The sequence below is a fragment of the Plecotus auritus genome (genome assembly GCF_963455305.1).
Source record: "Plecotus auritus genome assembly, chromosome: 7".
Lineage (NCBI taxonomy): Eukaryota > Metazoa > Chordata > Mammalia > Chiroptera > Vespertilionidae > Plecotus > Plecotus auritus.
This window is the reverse complement of record NC_137774.1, coordinates 164,362,779-164,381,483: the sequence shown is the minus strand read 5'-3', so window position 1 is coordinate 164,381,483 and position 18,705 is coordinate 164,362,779. Positions and strand designations below refer to the sequence as shown.

At 38.9% G+C, this 18,705-nt stretch overlaps 1 protein-coding gene across 7 annotated transcripts in view; it reads right to left on the bottom strand.

Moving 5' to 3' along the window:
• Positions 1 to 18,705, bottom strand: part of CTNND2 (catenin delta 2) — an 804,920-nt gene that overhangs the window by 334,403 nt on the left and 451,812 nt on the right. For all 7 annotated transcript variants that reach the window (XM_080680431.1, XM_080680434.1, XM_080680433.1 and 4 more), the window contains one exon: positions 4,280 to 4,449. In XM_080680431.1, coding sequence (XP_080536557.1) covers positions 4,280 to 4,449 — 170 coding nt within the window. The remainder of the gene's footprint in view (positions 1 to 4,279; positions 4,450 to 18,705) is intronic.

The following is an 18,705-nucleotide window of genomic DNA, read 5'->3' as shown; positions in this document are numbered from 1 at the left end:
GCTGACTGGGTCTCCCATCCCCTCACCGTTCTTGTACCCATTGTAACAACCTTGACCTCCTTGCTGTCCTGTCAGCAAGCCAGGCCACCTCATCCAGGAGCCATGCATTTGCTGTCCCCCGGCTCCCTCCCTCTTCTCTTTCATGTCTTTGCCCAAAGGTCACCTCCACAGGGCCTCCTCTGCCACACCCATCCTCCACTTTGAGTCCCACTCATCCTATTCTGCATTCATTTCCTCCTTATAGGAATCACTGTCATCTAAAAAACTATGCAATTGACTTATTTACTGTGCCGATTTTCTGAGTCCCTACCACTGATTCTAGAATAATTCTTGGAGGACAGAGTCCTATATTTTTACTATTTCATCCCAAGCAGATACATCAGCTCATGGCATACAGCAGGCACACAATAAACACCCTGAATGCTTTAAAGAATAACCAAGAGACACATAAATGTAGTGGAAAGACTAGTTCTATTTTGATGGAGGCACCTCAAAACAGCCATACAAAGGTCAAGGTTGGCCTAGAGGAGGAAGGGAAAAATGGAGGGGTAACCTACAGACTGTTAGAAGCTGGAGCAGGGTAGCTGAGAAGAATGCTGAGAGAAAGGAGAGGAGTAGATATACACAAACTCCTATTACTTCTGGGAAAGGCCTTGGGGTTCTTGGGAAGATTATAATATTCTCTCTCCTCCAGCCAAGCCCCACAAACTCATCCTAGAGCCTAAGGAGAATGACTTTCAAGGATTTTAGTTAGGGAAATGCAAGAGAACGAATATTTTATGACAATTTTTGTGACCCAGTTTTATTCAAACTGATACAATGGGGCAATGTGGGCTGCGCACATATTGCCAGGGCCTGGCATAGAGCCTAGTGTTGATAACCAAAACGATGATTATGTTGAATAAACTAGATTTTTAAAAATTGAAATTAGCATCATTGAACATTTGTGATATTGCTTTGAAATTGCATTGCAGTGTGGTTTATGAATGAGAGAAAATCACTGAAATTGAAAAATCACTTGCTTTAGAATTACACCTTCTCTTCAAGACCAAATAATGAAATGTTTTTCTGTTGATTATTGACCTTATTAAATTGGTCTGACATCTACTGCCATAATTTGAAATTTACTAGCCCTTTTTGGGACTTTATGACTACAGGATACTCTGAAAATTAATCTAGATTCAAAGGAATGAGCTTTAACACCCATCAGAATATTGAAAAGAATGAGTCACAGGACTCTGCAAAACCACTGGAATAAAGGGATTCCCAATACAATCCTATGAAGAAGACCTTACTGGAATGGGATATGGCCTCCCTATTTTCAAGGTATAAAGCTAACTGCTGAGTGAAAATATTGGCTTACATGTTCAGCATTTCTCTGACAATTTTGAAGTCACAGGTCCTATAATTCAATAAAACACACCTCTCATACTGCAGCCCACTAAAGCTGAAAATACTAGTAAATCATGGTACTGATAGCCATCCACCACTTAGCTGAAATAAACAGGACTCAGATAGTCACCAATGGCCTCACTCCTATGAATCAAGTGAATTAGATTTTAGTATTTAGATTAGATCCTACTCACCTGCCGGGTAAATGAATAATGCCAATAACCTTTGCCTCCAATTAATCCCCTTGAACATTCACATTTATAGATGCCTTCAAATTATAACCCTGATGACTTCAAATACAGTGCTCTGGTATCTTTACAACTTAGGTATACTTTCTGATTTGTGAGGCCCAATCTTGTCAATTTAGAGTTTCTACTGTTTTACTCCATGGCAGTTAGTGGAAGAGAGAATAGACTCTCACAAGGAGGGACTTCCACAACATGGAAACAGATACATCACCACATTGCTTGTCCGCATTTATACACCTCTTAATAGGTTCAAACTCTAGATTCATTTGATTGAAAAAAAATATATATATATATATATTAAAGCCTAGACTTTGGGTGGTGGGCACATGGTGCAATATACAGATTTTGTGACATTAGAAACCCACACCTAAAACCTGTATGTTCATGTTGACCAATGTCACCCCAATCAATTTAATAAATAAATAAATAAATAAATAAATTTAAAAAACCACCATGAAACACTTTCCTCTAGAATGATCAGATTTCAACTCAGTCAAGATTCTGTTCCTATTCTCATTGTTTCTGCCTTAAAATGGGCATGACAACTTGTTTAAATGTGATGAGCTTGAGTTTCCAAGTCTCTAAAGTGTAAATGGTAATACAGCCCTTCTCGGGAGATTAAAAATGAGGATGTATGTAAAACAGATTATTTCTGGGTGCTCAATAAATGGTAACTGTTAATTTTATAAGAAAGCTTTGATTTTGCAGCTAGTTCTTGCTCAGGTATGTGTGAACAGGTTTACAGGATGCTCACAGTTTAGGTATAACAAAGGTGGTAAGTTGGAGGCAAAGGTATTGGCATTACTCATTTACCTGGCAGGTGGGTAAGTTGAAGTTAACTTATTTTGCATTTTATATTGAGATTTCCATTTTCATGATGCTCATCTATATGAAAATACAGATTTTTTTTAGTTGACTCAGTGTTTTCAACTCAAATTACAGGGGTCTTAGATATTTAAGAGAAAAGTAGAACTTTATGGTTTTTCTAGGTACATGTCTAGGAACTGGTAAAAGCTAAGTCCATAGCTGTCATAGGTTAATTTGAGTATAAAAATGTACCTTATTTCTGAATGTGGCTTCTTCCACTTAGAAGTATGGCTGGATATCAGGGTTAAAAATGGCTGTATCTCACTTGTTTATTTCAAAAAATTAAATACAATTTTTTATTCTCCTAAAAAAGCATGAAATTATTCTTTGGGGTTACTCATATAAAGAAAAAGGGACAGGCCTATCTTCTCAGTAAATCTTTTATTTTCCACTCCCTTTTATCCACAAATTCTATAGCTCAGCATTACCAGGTAAAACTTACAAAGCAACAATGGACAAGGGTTTTGCTTAAAGAACACAATCAGTTTTTAAATATATTGCTGGGCAACAAGTTAATAATAGAAATGCACTGAGACTTTTCAGGTTTTGCTTCATGTACATCCATGTCTCCTAAAGTAGGCATCTCATAGTGACTGTACTATGCCATTCTAAGTCGCCCTGCCTCCTCTCTGTCAGCAGACATTTCTTGGGGGCCCTGTGGATGGCTAGAAGCTGCTGATTAAGATGAAAATGGTCCTGTCCTCAAGTAACTTTCAGTTTAGTTGGAAAGACACATGGATGGAATAATGACAATAAACTGGTGACAAAGATAGGTTTGGTTGTTATAGGAGCCAGTGGTGGGTCAGATAGCATATGCACCACCCAATAAATGCAGAAAGGATGAAGTCAATTAGCCAGCTGAAGGGATTGCTTTTGGAGCTGTGGATTCTTCATTCCAAGATCAAGGGAATTAAAGGGGCCTTATGCTGCTGAAAATAAGTTCAAAATAGCTTAAAACAAAATACATTACATCTTCTAGGTTGATAGAATATATCTTGAACTCTAAAGTTATCAAAACAAAATACCTACCTACCTATATACCTATCCATCCATCCATCCATCCATCCATCCATCCATCCATCCATCCACCCAACCATCTCTAGGATCTAGCACAACATTTACACTTTTTGTGAATTAGTAGCTACTTCTAATGTCTACTAACCTGATTAGTAGCTACTTCTAATGTTTACTAACCTGGAGCTGGTTTGAATGGCAGCTAATGAATCTGTGCACTGAAACTATAAGAACAAATATACACCTTAAAGGAACAACTAAGGGCACATTAAAAAAAAATACTTGACAAAGTGTAACTATTCCTGAATAGTTCTACATACTTGATTATGCATTGGCATTATGTTTCTTTATATGATTCACCCCAAAGAATATTTTCATGCTTTTTTAGGAGAATAAAAATTGTTTCAGGTGCACACACAAAAGCAGAATGTATGCGATCTTTATATCTCATATAGACACAGAAAGAGTGAGGACACACATTCACATATCCATACAGATAAATATATACAGTGTAAATATAGCATGAGCAACTCACAGATATTCCTAAAGAACACATGTTTACAACTCAGTGTTATTTCATAAAGGAATTTTATTATTCATTTCCTTCAGTCACAGCACCAAAGGTATCTTTAGGAAGTTGTGGGGCATGCCACAGAAAGCCAGGAGGGGTCCCGGTGGCCTTCTCACAGCTCTGCTCCAGGACTGTCCCCTTGGAGCCCACCAACCCATACAGCAGAGGGCCCCATTCTCACACATACCTGGCTGAAGCTCTGGCCAGCACCTCGGGCTTGTGTGCTGCGGGCGGGGAGCGATGGGGCTGTCTCACCCAGGGCCAGGGTCTGGTTGCTATGGTAGCTGGCTGGATACTGGAAGGACCCTTCAGGTTTGGAATTGAGCTGAAGTGCACTCTGGGAGAGCAGGCTGGGCCCTGCATTGAAAGTCATTTAGAGTAGTAAGTGACAGCCTCAGTGAAGCAGAAATGACATGTATTATTTATTGAGAGTAGCCTAGAATTATCACACACATGATTCCAGCCATCTATGCTTTGAATTCTGAGAACTAAAATGACCATATAATTTGACTCCAGCTCTTAAATGAGATTTTTTTTGGAGGTTTAGAGTTCTCAAATGAGTAGATTTTTTTTTTCCCAAATGATCTCATCCTGACCTACATAGACATATTTCTTAGGAGACAAATTAGTTAATCAAGTAATTTTTGGATCAGACACTATCAGAAATATTTAAAAGTCCACCTATTAATGCATAGTAATTGCATTAATATAATTATATCTCCTACTTAATTATCAGGCTGCTAAAACCCTCAAAACCTTCCACTCAGTAACAAATTTTATTGTATAAATAGTGATGTAATACCTCAACCCCTGAAGGGTTGACAGTGCTTAAAATATTAATAGCTCTTCCTACAATGTGGAATTCGCTCTTTCTTAGAGGATCTCTGATGGCTAGTAATCTTTGCCATCACATCTGTGCACAGCAGGAGAACAAAGACAGGACACAGTGCTACAAATGGTGATGTTAACATGGCTGACAGTGCAAGTGATGGAGCAGTGGGAAAAAGTTCCTGGCTTCATCCTTTAATTATACTTTGCAAAAGAAACTGTATTTTATTTTCTTGCATTTCATGTAGATGGGATCATTGCAATGGTTTGCTCATTTTCTTTTTAAGCAAAATTTATTTAATCAAATTTCATATTTGGGAATTAAAAAAAGAAGCATAGAGGAGAGGAAGTGTACTTGTCAATTTCCATTGTGTATGTTTGAGAAGAGATTGGAGTAAGGAGAGTGAGTTGGAAGGAGGAGGATTTGGCAACACACATTTTCTCATGTTATGTTAATCACAGAGCAAGTTACTTGTTTTTGGATGGAAGGAAATTACATTCACACAGACTATGACATAATCGCTATCTCATCCTTTATATATATCTCTCTGGCTGTTTTAGACAATAGAGTATTTTCTAATAAGTTTGAGCAAATTTCAAGATCTTTATTTCTTTTTTTTAAAGAATAGAACATAATTTTATATTTCAACAAAGACTGCAAATTTGATGTGGCATAAGCCTTATTTTTATGAAATAATGTGTGCTCTTTAAAAAACATTGGTTTATGTAATTTTTACCATTTAAGACCCTCCCATCCCTTCTGATACTCCGATTGATATTCTAAACAATGTAAAAATATTTTTTTCATCATTGGATATTGAGTAATAAGCCAATTAAATAACATGGTAAAGGCTTTGGAATCTGTACAGTTCCTGGAAAAAAAAGTCAAGGAAGAAAATAAAAACATTTCCATCCAACTCAATTTCATCATGAAGAGCATAACAAAAGCACAATTGTAATCCATTTTTTTTTTAATTTAGAAAATAGAGTCCCAAGAAAACAGTATATACCAGATGGCAAAGTTTGCAATAGCCTTCAAAAAAATCATTTAATCCATACTGATGGTATTATAGGCCCAATCACCAGCTATATGATGTCTCTATGTGGAGTGCATATTCTGAGTGTTTCATTCTGGACGCCAGGAATATATTGTCCCCACTGCTGATGTGGAAACTGCCAGAAAGAGAGACAGAGCCAACAAGTGGTCTTTGAGGCCCAGGGTAGGGCAGGCTGAGGTATGGGAGAGCTTCTGGAAGGGAAGGGAGACCACAGATGGGAAGGGAAAAGGGGACCATTGATGGGGGCAAGGATGGATGGGGACGGAAAGCCAGGAGGAGGAAGTATAGTAAGCACTGGGAGGATGGTGACGAATTCTGGCCAAGGGTTTTCTCCTTGGTCCCTACCTTCCTGAAAGCCACAACCTAATGGGAATGAGTGAGCTATGGTGGAAGAGCCAAAGCCCATTAAGGCTAGTGGTCACTGACAACAGGTACCTTACCACTATACTTTCCTGTACTATGTCTCTGCCCAACCCTGCCACTTCTCCTGCCCCAAGATAAAGCAACTACAGGGCAGTGAAAACTGAAACAGATACAACAGTACACAGACCTTTGGAAAAGTCAATAAAATGGAATAAAATAAAATATTTACCCTCATATAAATAGTTTAACATAATCTATAAAGCAGAAGAGTTGCATGTCCTGGTTATTTGCCTTTAAAGAAGACCATGTGGCTTTACACTGATGAACTTTATTATAGATATAGTTAGCAAGTGAAATAACTTATAAATTCTGAATAGATTCATAAAATTAGCTCCAGAAACCTACAAATGCTTTCCTTGTAGGATCTTAAGGTGACGATTGAAAATCCCTTTCAAAAGGTATTTCAGTTAAAAATATGATTTACATGCTCCTGAAATATACATCATGAAATAATCAGATTTGCTCATCTTTTATACAATCAGCCATGTATTTGATCAATACTCAATGAAAACAAACCAAAATTCTTCATCTCATTACTTTGTTCACACATCTCCAGCATAAAACCTCAATGTACTCTGACAAAGGTAATTGAAGTAATGAGCAATATATCATAATATTACAACAGTGACACATCACCTGTCAAGGACGAAACAGTTAGGACAAGAGGCAAAAATTTTAGAATGATTTTCCATCGCTCACTAGGTTTCAAATCAACAGCATTACTCATTCCAATTTAGAAAGTACAGCTACATGAGAATATGGAAAAAGCTAATATGATAGAACAAGTCTTAATTACTTTATTATACAAGTAAAATTTACATATAACTAACACTTGATTAGCTTTACCAACATTACTGTGCATCGAGGTAGAAAATACCAATTTTCCATATATTTCAAAAGCATTTATTGCTTTTAGCTGTAAACCATGATTATTTTCCTCTAAAAATTAAGGGTTTCCATCATCTTGCTTGGACTAGTGGTAAAATTAGGCTGCAGTCTTGAGGACACAATGTATCTGCAAAGTGATGGGGGCAATGCAAGAACACTTAGGGTGGGAGGAGAGAAAGAGACCTAGACTTGAAACTCCACCCAGGGAAATGTAATCTTGCCTTCAGTGCACTTAACTGCTCCAGAAGAAACTTCAACTATGAGGAACAGTGGGTCACAATGTCCTCTGAGGTCACAGAAAGCAGAAGGCACACTCGGGTATGTATACTTCCAGGACACTGACCTGGTCACAGTGATGTCTTTGAACACTGTGAATGTTCCACATCATTGGACAAAACTGAACTCAAGTATCTATTCAAAATAACTCATCCCAGGGGCCAGGAAGAGAAAGCAAAACCATTTTTTAATAAACTGATAAAACTCCAAAGAGCATGTGTCCTTGATCGGATCGAGACACACTAGTCCCAACTGGAAAGAGGGGAGAAATTCTAAGGGTGCTATAGAGATGAGGGCCATGGAACCTGCCAATAATCCCAGAAAGACACCTGAGGCAAAGCTGGAGTGAAACACTAATGTCTCATTATGCTTTCAAATATATGAAGTGACTACAGACCACATAGCAACCTGTGAAAAAAAACTGCCCTTGTATTTTTTCCCTTATTGTTAGAGGTGTGGAGAAGTCAGCCAGCATCCCACACTTGGTAAAATGAAGATGAGACTTGGATCCTCATCTTCCATCTCCAAGTCCAGAAGTTGTTATCATTTAACATCAAAGCACTATTTAGGTCATATACACACATCAGCATTTTAAGGTTGAAAAATCCATCCCTGCATAGAAGTCAGTTTGTTTGCAGGAGAAATCTTCACCCCTCAGATTGTGGGACTTCCCCAAGGCACACCTCCTTTGAGAATCTGGGTGCTGGCTCCGAGAAGCTTGGGGTCCATCATTAGTGGGAAGAGACTAATCTCAACACATGAAGATTGGCATGTTAATTTTCTGTGTCGAAGTTGAGACTCACGTGCAGGTTGTAATAACATACACTATCATGTATAGACAATTTCTTCTCCTTTTCTTTTTAAATGTATTTTTATTGTTGATAGTATTACTGATATTTCCAGTTTTGCCCCCCTATCCCCCTATTCCCAGTCCCTACCCACCCCCTAGCTCTTCACTACCCTATTGTCCATTTCTATGGCCTATGTATATATGTATATAAGTTCTTTGGTTTAGCTCTTCTTGTCCCCGCCAACCCCACATCAAGGTATGTCAGTCTGTTCCATGCAGCTGTAAGAAAGAGGGATCTCTTACCCTTTGGGACAGCATGGATGGACCTAGAAAATATTATGCTAAGTGAAATAAGCCAAACTGAGAAAGACAATTTCTTCTGACAGGAAGTAGATATTTTAGGGTTTTCATAATCATGTGTACTCATTTTGTTGAGACTTCATCTAGAATTACTAATTATTTCCTCTTTAGCTGAACACCAGTCCCAGAATACAGGAAACCTTAACTAGACTACATTCTTTGCAATAATACAGAAAATGCTAGAGGCCTTCAGTATGGCATTCCCAAGGCATTATTTAGAATTCAGCAGTCCTGGGCTCTAGTCCACCTTCCATTGGTGAAAACACAGATAATGAAAATGATGAAGATGATGAAGATGCTGCTGCTAGTAATATCAGCTACCCTCCACTGAGCACTTCCGAAGTTCCAGGGACTGCCCTGGGCACTTGACGTCTATTAACCTATTGTAGTGGTTGGCAAACTGCGGCTCCTGAGCCACATGCGGCTCTTTGGCCCCTTGAGTGTGGCTCTTCCACAAAATACCACGTGCGGGCGCACACTTACAGTGCGATTGAAACTTCGTGGCCCATGCACAGAAGTCGGTTTTTGGCTCTCAAAAGAAATTTCAATCATTGTACTGTTAATATTTGGCTCTGCTGACTAATGAGTTTGCCGACCACTGACCTATTGAATCTTAACAAGACTCCAGGGAGGAAGGTACCCTCATCCCTAGTTGTGGCAACAGACCTGGAGGTCCCACTCACTGAGACTGCAGAGCTGGTGGTGGGTCTTGGCGCTCGCAAGGCAGTCTGGCTTCAGAGTGCCTGTTCTTAACCACACTGCAGCTTTCTGTCTCTACAAATTTAATCTCTGCACATCTGAACACCTCATGTGATAATGGATGTGCAAGTGCTTAGAAAAATATAAGTTGGTCTATAAATGTTAGTTATTAGTATTATTATCTAATTATCTAATTACATAGCCACATGGTCTGAGAATAATAAAGCCTTGATTGGAATTTGCTTGCCCTAAAAACCTTATAACAGTACTTTCCCATATATCACTTAGTGCTTTCTTTCAACACCCCATGAGCTTTCATTTTACAAATGAGACTTTCAAGACATAGATCATTAAAATGGCCCGCTTGATATTAAAAACAAAATCTAGTGTCAGGGCAAAGAGATAAGAAAAACAAAGTTCTCTCTCTGTTCTCTCAGCCTGAAATTCCATTCTCTGTCAACCTCAAAACTCATTCTTAAAGTGCTGTTTCAATGTCACCTCCATGCAGCCTGCCCTGATGTCTGACGGTCCAGGGAATATTAATCCTATCCCTCCATGTTACCTTAACCCTCTGAATAGACTAGACTGGGGGATCTTAATTGTTTAGCAGAGGGATTTTGCACAGTATTACACATCCGGAAGGAGGGGGATAGGATGAGAGCAGAGATTCTGAACATTTATGGTGAAGGCAGCAGGGCTCTGTGCTTAGATACTGGAGAGACTAGGATCAGGGCTTTGCTGTGCAGAGAAAGGAAACCTACAGTAATCCTAGCGGGGATAGTGGCTTCATTGGGAAGGGAGAGAAAGTTGCTTATTTAAGAGACATTTTACAAGAAAAGTTCATGAAGACTTGGTGACCAAGAGGAGACAGGAAACGAAGAAGAGCCGAAAGTTACTGGACGCTCTTCAGCCGACCACTGGAAGGATAATATTACTGCCAACACTCTGATGAGTCCCGGGAGTTTTCTGCACTGCAGAGTGAGTCCTTCTAGAAAATGGAGCAGACAGAACTGCCCTGTGACAATCAGCCATGCACCTTCTGTGTCCACAAGTTTTAAGGTGATTTACTGGGAGTTGCTAATTCTGGTCTGCTTCAGTTGAACATCTGTCCCGGAATACAGCATATATCCACTCAATGGGTATGGAAAAGGCAGAAACTCCCACCATGTGGCATTCCCAAGGGAAAGCTTGGCAGGAGATTGTGTGTATTGACAACCCAGTGTTTTGGGGAAGGATGGACTTAGTTTTTAAATTACTTGGAGGAGATGGTGGGAATTTATGTAGTTAGCTACCCTGAACTTGATTTTAATACTGGCTCTAACATAATCTGACAAATTTAATCCTTCTAGGACTTAAATAATTTCCAAGTTCAACATTTGATTATGTGTAAATGAAATTTTAGGTCAGAGATATAACTATCAAAATCATCAGTATTGGAAGCTTAGGCTACATGAATAAAACAAGGTCTCTAAAGAGTAGTTATCAACTTAATTCCAAGGAATCATTTTACTATTTAAAAAAAAGTGTTAATGAGAATGCGTGAAACAGCTAGGACAGTGGTCAGCAAACTGCAGCTCGTGAGCCACATGTGGCTCTTTGGCCCCTTGAGTGTGGCTCTTCCACAAAATACCACGGCCTGGGCAAGTCTATTTTGAAAAAGTGGCGTTAGAAGAAGTTTAAGTTTAAAAAATTTGGCTCTCAAAAGAAATTTCAATCGGTGTACTGTTGATATTTGGCTCTGTTGACTAATAAGTTTGCCGACCACTGAGCTAGGAGATCTAGGCAATGTCTGAAATAGGTGCTCATGAGTGTTTTGTGAGCATGATAAATCAGGACAGTTAGAGGAATTAAAAAACCTACAAATTGAGATGGACATCTTGAGCACCGGACACTTGACAGTGGCGGCTTCATTTAGATTTACCTTTGTCAGGAAGTTTAGAAACATTCCATAATTACTCTTAGGTTAATTTGATTCTTTCAAAATGATACCAAATCTTTATGTAGCCCTTGAAAATAATGCCAACAAGATTCACAGGTATCTGTAACTGACAAGAAAATTTGTGTTCATTCCCACTCTCTTGCTATTCAATCTCTGTGGAAGGTTAAGAATGATTTGGAGGTTAAGTATTACTTTATTTTAAATGAGAGTAAATTGTTAGAGCAAGATCAAATAAAGAGAAAGGGGAAATCTCTTTATAGAAAGCATTAAGTGAGAATAAAAAGAAGAGGGGGTGGAAATTTTATATATACTCACTAAAGAACTGTTATAAATTACAAAATCAATGAGAAAAACTACCAATTCTTTGTACAATTATCAAATTGATTTAAACCAAGCTCAAAGCACTTTAGTCATACCTAACTACAAGTTAACTCTATAGAGTAGAAATATTGATTTTTGTTTAAATTGCCCTATTAATAAGTTTCATTGATAGGAGCAGTTTCTTCTTTATGGGCTTTGAATGAACTTGTCAATTTACTAACTTACTTGGAATAAGAAGTCGCTAGCCATGATACATTGGTTCTTTCCCCCCAGTCTTCATTAATAACCCAAAACCTCACAGTACAAGCTCTGCCGAGGAATCCCTGAAGACAGTGGTTGAACCCAGCTACCATTCCTAAAGTTAACTGAGCAGAAAACTTGTTATGCCAGGAAACGTAGAGTGATGTGGTTGTTGTATGGGCAGGTGTGTTTTTAAACTTCGTTTCAAAGTCTATCTCCAGAAGATCGATTCCATGTGGTCAACTGCTATCCATATTAATGTTTTATGTGAAAATTAAAGCTGTAATAGTCTCAGGAATAGAGAAGTACTCACTTAGCTTTTAAAACTGATTTAGATTCAACCAATGTTACTGGCTTAATTAATTTGCTTTTTCAAGTTTTACCATGTATGGAAAATTGAGCATTGGTAAAGCGTCTACACTATGCAATAACTTTCTTAGTTCTTTACATCTGTGCACAAGGGAGGGACATGAGCAAAAACTGAAGTGCAAATGTACAACTTTAAATAAAAATGTATAGTTCAAGAATGTATTTTGTGTATTGGATTTGACATGACATATATGACCTGTATAATCATAGAATGGTATTTTTTTAGTTTGCTCCAATCTTTAAGTATTTCCTTATAAAAGTTTATATTCAGATTATTTACCATTTAAAAAATGAATGTATCACAAAGTCAGAAAACATTATATATATTTCTTTATAAATTAATTGTCCAAGGTAATAGGTTCATATTTCTTATTATCAATAATTATGAAAAGAATTGAAAATTGATACAAATAAATTTAGAAGAAAACTAAATTTAAAAGTTCTATCCTGACAACTATCTACTTTATTTGTGGACTTAACACCAGCATTAAAACCAGCTTTGAATTTGCTAGAAATCTCTTCCTTAGATACCCACATGGCCTGCTTGTGCAATTTACTCAGGTCCCTGATCAAACACCTTCTCACAGTGGAAGACTTCCTGGCCCTTTGATCATTCTCTCAAAACTAGAGAGGCTCTCAAACTTTCCGGTCTCATGAACTTTCACACTCTTGAAAATTACTGAGGACCCCAGAGAGCTTTCATTTCTACGGGTGATAAAGAATGCTACTTAGTGTATAAACACTGGAAAATATTTAAAACAAGAGGATACATCAAACACCCTCCATGAGCCCTCCGAACAATGATGCTTTTATTCCCTGTGGGGCTCTCATCCTGTGAGACCCTTGTTCTCACCCTAACTCTCACTGTGTGGGGGTGAGCATGGATATGGCAAATAACATTGGAGGATTATTGTGAAAACTGGTTCCTTTTCAGAGCCCCTGAGAGGGTCTCGGGGACCCCCAGGATTTTCAAGTACCCAGTACCGGCTTTGGCATTGCTTGCAGTGAGCATCCACCTGAAATTACAGTATTTAGATGGCGTGATTTCAGAATTCCCTGACTAGAGTGTAAATACCACAAGGCAGAGACTCTGTGCTACTGTTAATAAGTGCTTAATGCACACATGTAAAAAAATGAGTGACTATAACACCTACCGGGGCCTATAGTGATATAATAAAGCCTCAGTATATTAAGATTTGCTTATATCAGTTGCTGTGGAAGTGACTTACTATTTGATCAGAGGCAGTTTTAGTGTTTTAACTTCTGAGAGATCCCACAACACATCTCCATAAGGTGTTACCAGGGGACCTCACCTCCTGCTGTTTCTGGGTGAAAGTCTGCTTATTCTGATTTTCTAATGAGGGCTTTCAGCCTCTGCTTTTCCTCATGCTCATACCAGTTCTGATACTGTCCTCGCTTTCGCCAGCTTGCACCTGGTGCTCATATTAAAGTTGTGGGCATCTATGGTGCCTTGACAATTCAAAACCCAATTATATTTTCATTAGAAATTTCCGCCAGGTGCTAACTTTTTACTTGACCCCAGAAGACCCTGAGAGTGATGTTTTTAAAGAGAACTCTACATTGTTCTCTCTTGCTTAAGGAGCATTTGGTAGTTTATGTCTTTGCCTATCCCTTTGATCCCTAGGTTTGCCTCTGAGCTGGTGACCTCTTTGGAGAAGGTCTAACATGCTTCTTAAATACCTATGTGTTAGAAGAATATCGAAGAAAAATAAATAGAACATTAGCTAAAAAAAAAAAAAATAGGTAGTGACAGTAAGAAAGATTATAGCTCCCTGGAGACAGAATGACACCCTGTGTGACACCTGGGTTTTTCCTTGACTTTTGATCACACCTTCCTTTTCTGCCACTGCTGGCTTCCTGTGGGCTCTAGAAGTGGGCGGAAGTGGGTGTGAGCGAATTTAGTATCTAAAGACTTGGAACAATAACAATCTTCTGGAAAGGAGACTGTCTCATTAGTATTTCAAAACTTGGACCAAAAGGCACATGATGATGTGATTTCACGGGGAATGAACAATTTGAGGATAAATTTAACTACTGAATAAATGCTTCCAGGAAATGACTCAGGGTCTCCAGAGTCCCAGTGACAGTCCTCAACCATTGATGAAGTGAGGCAGCAGTAGGACTTGAATCCAAGTCTCCTGGCTCCAAGGGGAGGATAGGCCACCTGTGCCCCCACCCAGAGGCTCTCCTCCCTGTCAGGTCTAACTAAGCACTTAGCTGCCACCACAATAGAAAATCAAGCCAGTAAGTCCTCTTTCCCTGAGCATGACATTAATAATGTGAGTCACATAATCAATATATTTCTCATTTTGATTTGCTTAATTATTATAAAAACCCTACCCTCCCGAACCACTTCAGCATCATTGGGTGCCAGGCTTCCTTGGAATTATGCAAATATTCACCTCATAAGGATGTCTTTACCTTTATTATTATTGCGTAAGAATATATGGAATTATATCTTAAAGCATTTTAATAACATGATCTCCCAACAATTCTCTCACTACACAGAATTAAGTGTATTCACAGTAACTAAATGAAAATGATCAACTATAAATCAAGAGTACATGATATATTCATTTTGTCAAACTACATATGATTGTTTTATTTGGATTTTACCTTCTCAGGATGGTACCTTCTATGATTCATTCTTGATTTCTTGAATATATTCTGATTTGAAAACTCAGACAAGATAACATTCCATTCTTTGCCATAATACTCAGCATATATTAAGCTCCTAAAATTTTCTTGCTACTGGATGCTGGTATTTTCTAGGATATGGTGGAACTTTAATTTGCTACAGACAGAAATAATTACTATTTCAAAATATAATATTTAAAGCAATTAGCAATTCCTATGAACATATAAGTCCTTTTTTCCCAAGTTGTCCATTCAATTTCTGATTTTGACTGACATATTTTTGTTACTTTTTCGCTGGTATAATCACCCCTTTCTCTGAGTTTATTTCTCGAAGGATGCATGGATTAAATAGGGTAGCTTGTCCATAGCAGTTTGGGTCAAGCTGTACATTATGTGAGATGCTAATGGCCCCGAGCTTCTGTCAGTAACATTTTTTCCCTCCAGAAAAGCAACAGCAATTTTCCTAGTGACTATGTGACATATATTTGCTGGAGTTGAAATTACACAACTGGCGGGTCACAACATAGTGGCAGTGGCTAAGGTTGTATACATGATTTGCATACTGTTTAGGATGGATGGCACTTTTTAAAAAATGCCACGTGTTGAGAAACTCTGGTAACTGTATGACACTATAGTCAGTACAGTAGAGCAGTTATTGCTAGTCTGACGGTCAAGAAGATGGGCTAAGACTCAAATTTTATTTTAATCAGACCTTGGAAAGAAATATGAAAAAAGCTTTTAAAAACAACAAATTAAGTACTATGCACTTAGAAGTTGAGATTGGTTGCCACTTAGAACTGTTACAAGCTGGTTTTAGACTGTATTTAGTGTTGTCTTTTTTGAGTTAGGACTAAGAGGCTGGCTCTCAAGGGCAGTGTGCCAGGTCCAGTTTCAAATTAGCTATTTCATATCTGTTCTAGCTAATGAATCCATTGATTGGATAATCACAAAATCAAGGGACTAGCAGAATCTGATGGGCTCATAATACTAGATGAAATGTGTCATAGAGCCACAACATGTCTATGTGTTGAATTTATATATCAAGAATATAAACATGGTATTTTTCTTTCACTGACTGGCTTATTTCACTTAGTATAATGCTCTCCAGTTCCATCCATGCTGCTGCAAATGGAAAGAATACCACATGATATCACTCATTTATGGATAATAAAGAAAATTATAACCTGATGAACAAAAAGATAGATACAGAGGCAGAGGAGCATCAAACAGACTGTCAAATTACAGTGGGAAGGCTGGGGAGGTTTGCGGGGGGAGGTAAGAGATCAACCAAAGGACTTGTATGCAGGCATATAAGCATAACCAATGGACAATGGACGCAAGATACTGGCGGGGGTGGGGGAGGGGGAGGGCATGTGCTGGGGGGGTAGGGGAAGCCGGGGGAAAGTCAACGGGGAAAAAAAGGAGACATATGTACTACTATTTGTAATACTTTAAACAATAAAATAAAATTAAAAAAAAATGAAAATAAAAATCAATAAAAAAAGAATATAAACATGGTATCTTCTTCTAGCCTTTAGCAGAATGTTCTGCTGATTATTTTCTTTGCTCCCCATGTGCATTCTCTGCCCTTTACCCCATATAGACGGTATCATAAGAGCCCCTTCGGTTTGTTTTCTGATTGGATTTGGCTATTGGGAGGCACAGGAAGGGCAGGAGAAGGCGAGAGGAGAGAGAGGTCCTATTTATTCCTCTGCTCCTGCCATGCCTCTTGACTCTGCTGGTACTATTCCCTACACTTTCCTTCAGGACTGAGGGTGGCAAGGGCTTCTGTCTGTTGCTGTTCCCTGTGAACCTCAGCAGGCATAATTTATTCCAATAATCTTTGTAAATAGTACCTCAAATTCCCTTCAGTTCAACTCTTTTGAGAAGAATCTATTTCCATTCTGAACCCTGATACAGACACAAACAAAAACTGGGATTTTATTTGATAAGTACTTAAAATTAGCAACAGTTAATACCCAAAATATTAGTTATCCACTCAATACTTTAAAATTAATTTCCTAAATTTTACTCAATTAATTCTTCTCAAATTGACTCTGAAAATGTTAAGAACAACAATATTTCACATTTCACTGTGGTTCAGAGCCTTTGGCATAAAACTTTTAGGTGGCACTTCCACCACCTGTTTCTTTCTTTGGCTGTTATTGTGTTTGCCATATTTCTTTCCTATCTTCAAACAAGGAAGTGTAGGCTTATAAAAAGGACAATCAACTAAAATCCTGGGAGTTTTCAGACAGCTAATTCAGTACATAGTAACTAATCTTGCTGAAAAACAAAAATCCAGCAGTGACCAAATTTGTTTCAGTAGATCCAAAAGCCTGGTTCTTAATTTTAATATAATTATACTAGAGGCCCGGTACACAAAATTCATGCATGGGGGTGTATGTCCCTCAGCCTAGCCTGCACCCTCTCCAATCTGGGACCCCTCGAGGGATGTCCAGGTAGGATCGGGCCTAAAGGGGCAGTCCGACATCCCTCTCACAATCCAGGACTGCTGGCTCCCAACTGCTTGCCTGCCTGCCTTCCTGATTGCCCCTATCTGCTTCTGCCTGCCAGCCTGATCACCCCCTAACCACTGCGCTGCCAGCCTGATTGATGCCTAACTGCTCCCCTACCAGCCTGTTTGCCCCTAACTGCCCTCCCCTGCAGACCTGATCCCTCCCAACTGCCCTCCCCTGCTGACCATCTTGTGGTAGTCATCTTGTGTCCACATGGGGGCAGTCATCTTTGACCACATGGGGGCAGCCATCTTGTGTGTTGGAGTGATGATCAATTTGCATATTATTCTTTTATTAGATAGGATTAGATAGGATAGAGGCCTGGTGCATGGGTGGGGGCCGGCTGGTTTGCCCTGAAGGGTGTCCCGGATCAGGGTGGGGATTCCCTTGGGGCATGGCTCGGCCTGTGCGAGGGGCCAGTGGTGATTTGCAGGCTAGCCATGCCCCCTGGTGACCCAAGCGGAGGCCCTGGTATCTGGAATTTATTTATCTTTTATAATTGAAACTTTGTAGCCTTGAGCGGAGCCAAGCCTCTTGCTCGCTCCATGGCTGCAGCCATTTTTGTTGGGATTTATTTATCTTCTATAATTGAAACTTTGTAGCCTTGAGTGGAGGCCAACCAGACCAGGGCTGCAGAAGCTTGGCTTCCTCCATTGCCGGGGAAATCCAAGCCTCCTGCTCTCTCTGTGGCCACAGCCATCTTGGTTGGGTTAATTTGCATACTGGCTCCTGATTGGCTGGTGGGCGTAGCTTTTGGGTGTAGCAGAGGTATGGTCAATTTTCATATTACTCTTTTATTAGACAGGATTTTTGCTTATTTTTTGTTATTCAATTTTACTGAATTGTTATTAAAAATGTGACCTTTCTATGCTTTTTAAAATTGATTTCAGAGAGGAAACGAGAAGGAGAGAGATAGAAACATCAATGATGAGAGAGAATCATTGATTGGTTGCCTCATGCATGCCCCCTGCTGGGGATTGAGCCCACAATCCTAGCAAGTGCCCTTGACCAGAATAGAACCTGAAACTTTTCAGTCTGCAGGCCAACGCTCTATCCACTGACCAAACCAGCTAGGGCTATACTTTTTAATGTACAGGATTGTCTTTACCATGTGGTAGCATATCAATATTTATAATTATTCCTTGGACATATATAACAAATGTATATTACCATTCAGCAAATATCAGTTAATTTATTATTTGTTCTGGATTTCTGTGGCTTTTTCCTCTAGTATTCAGTCTAGTT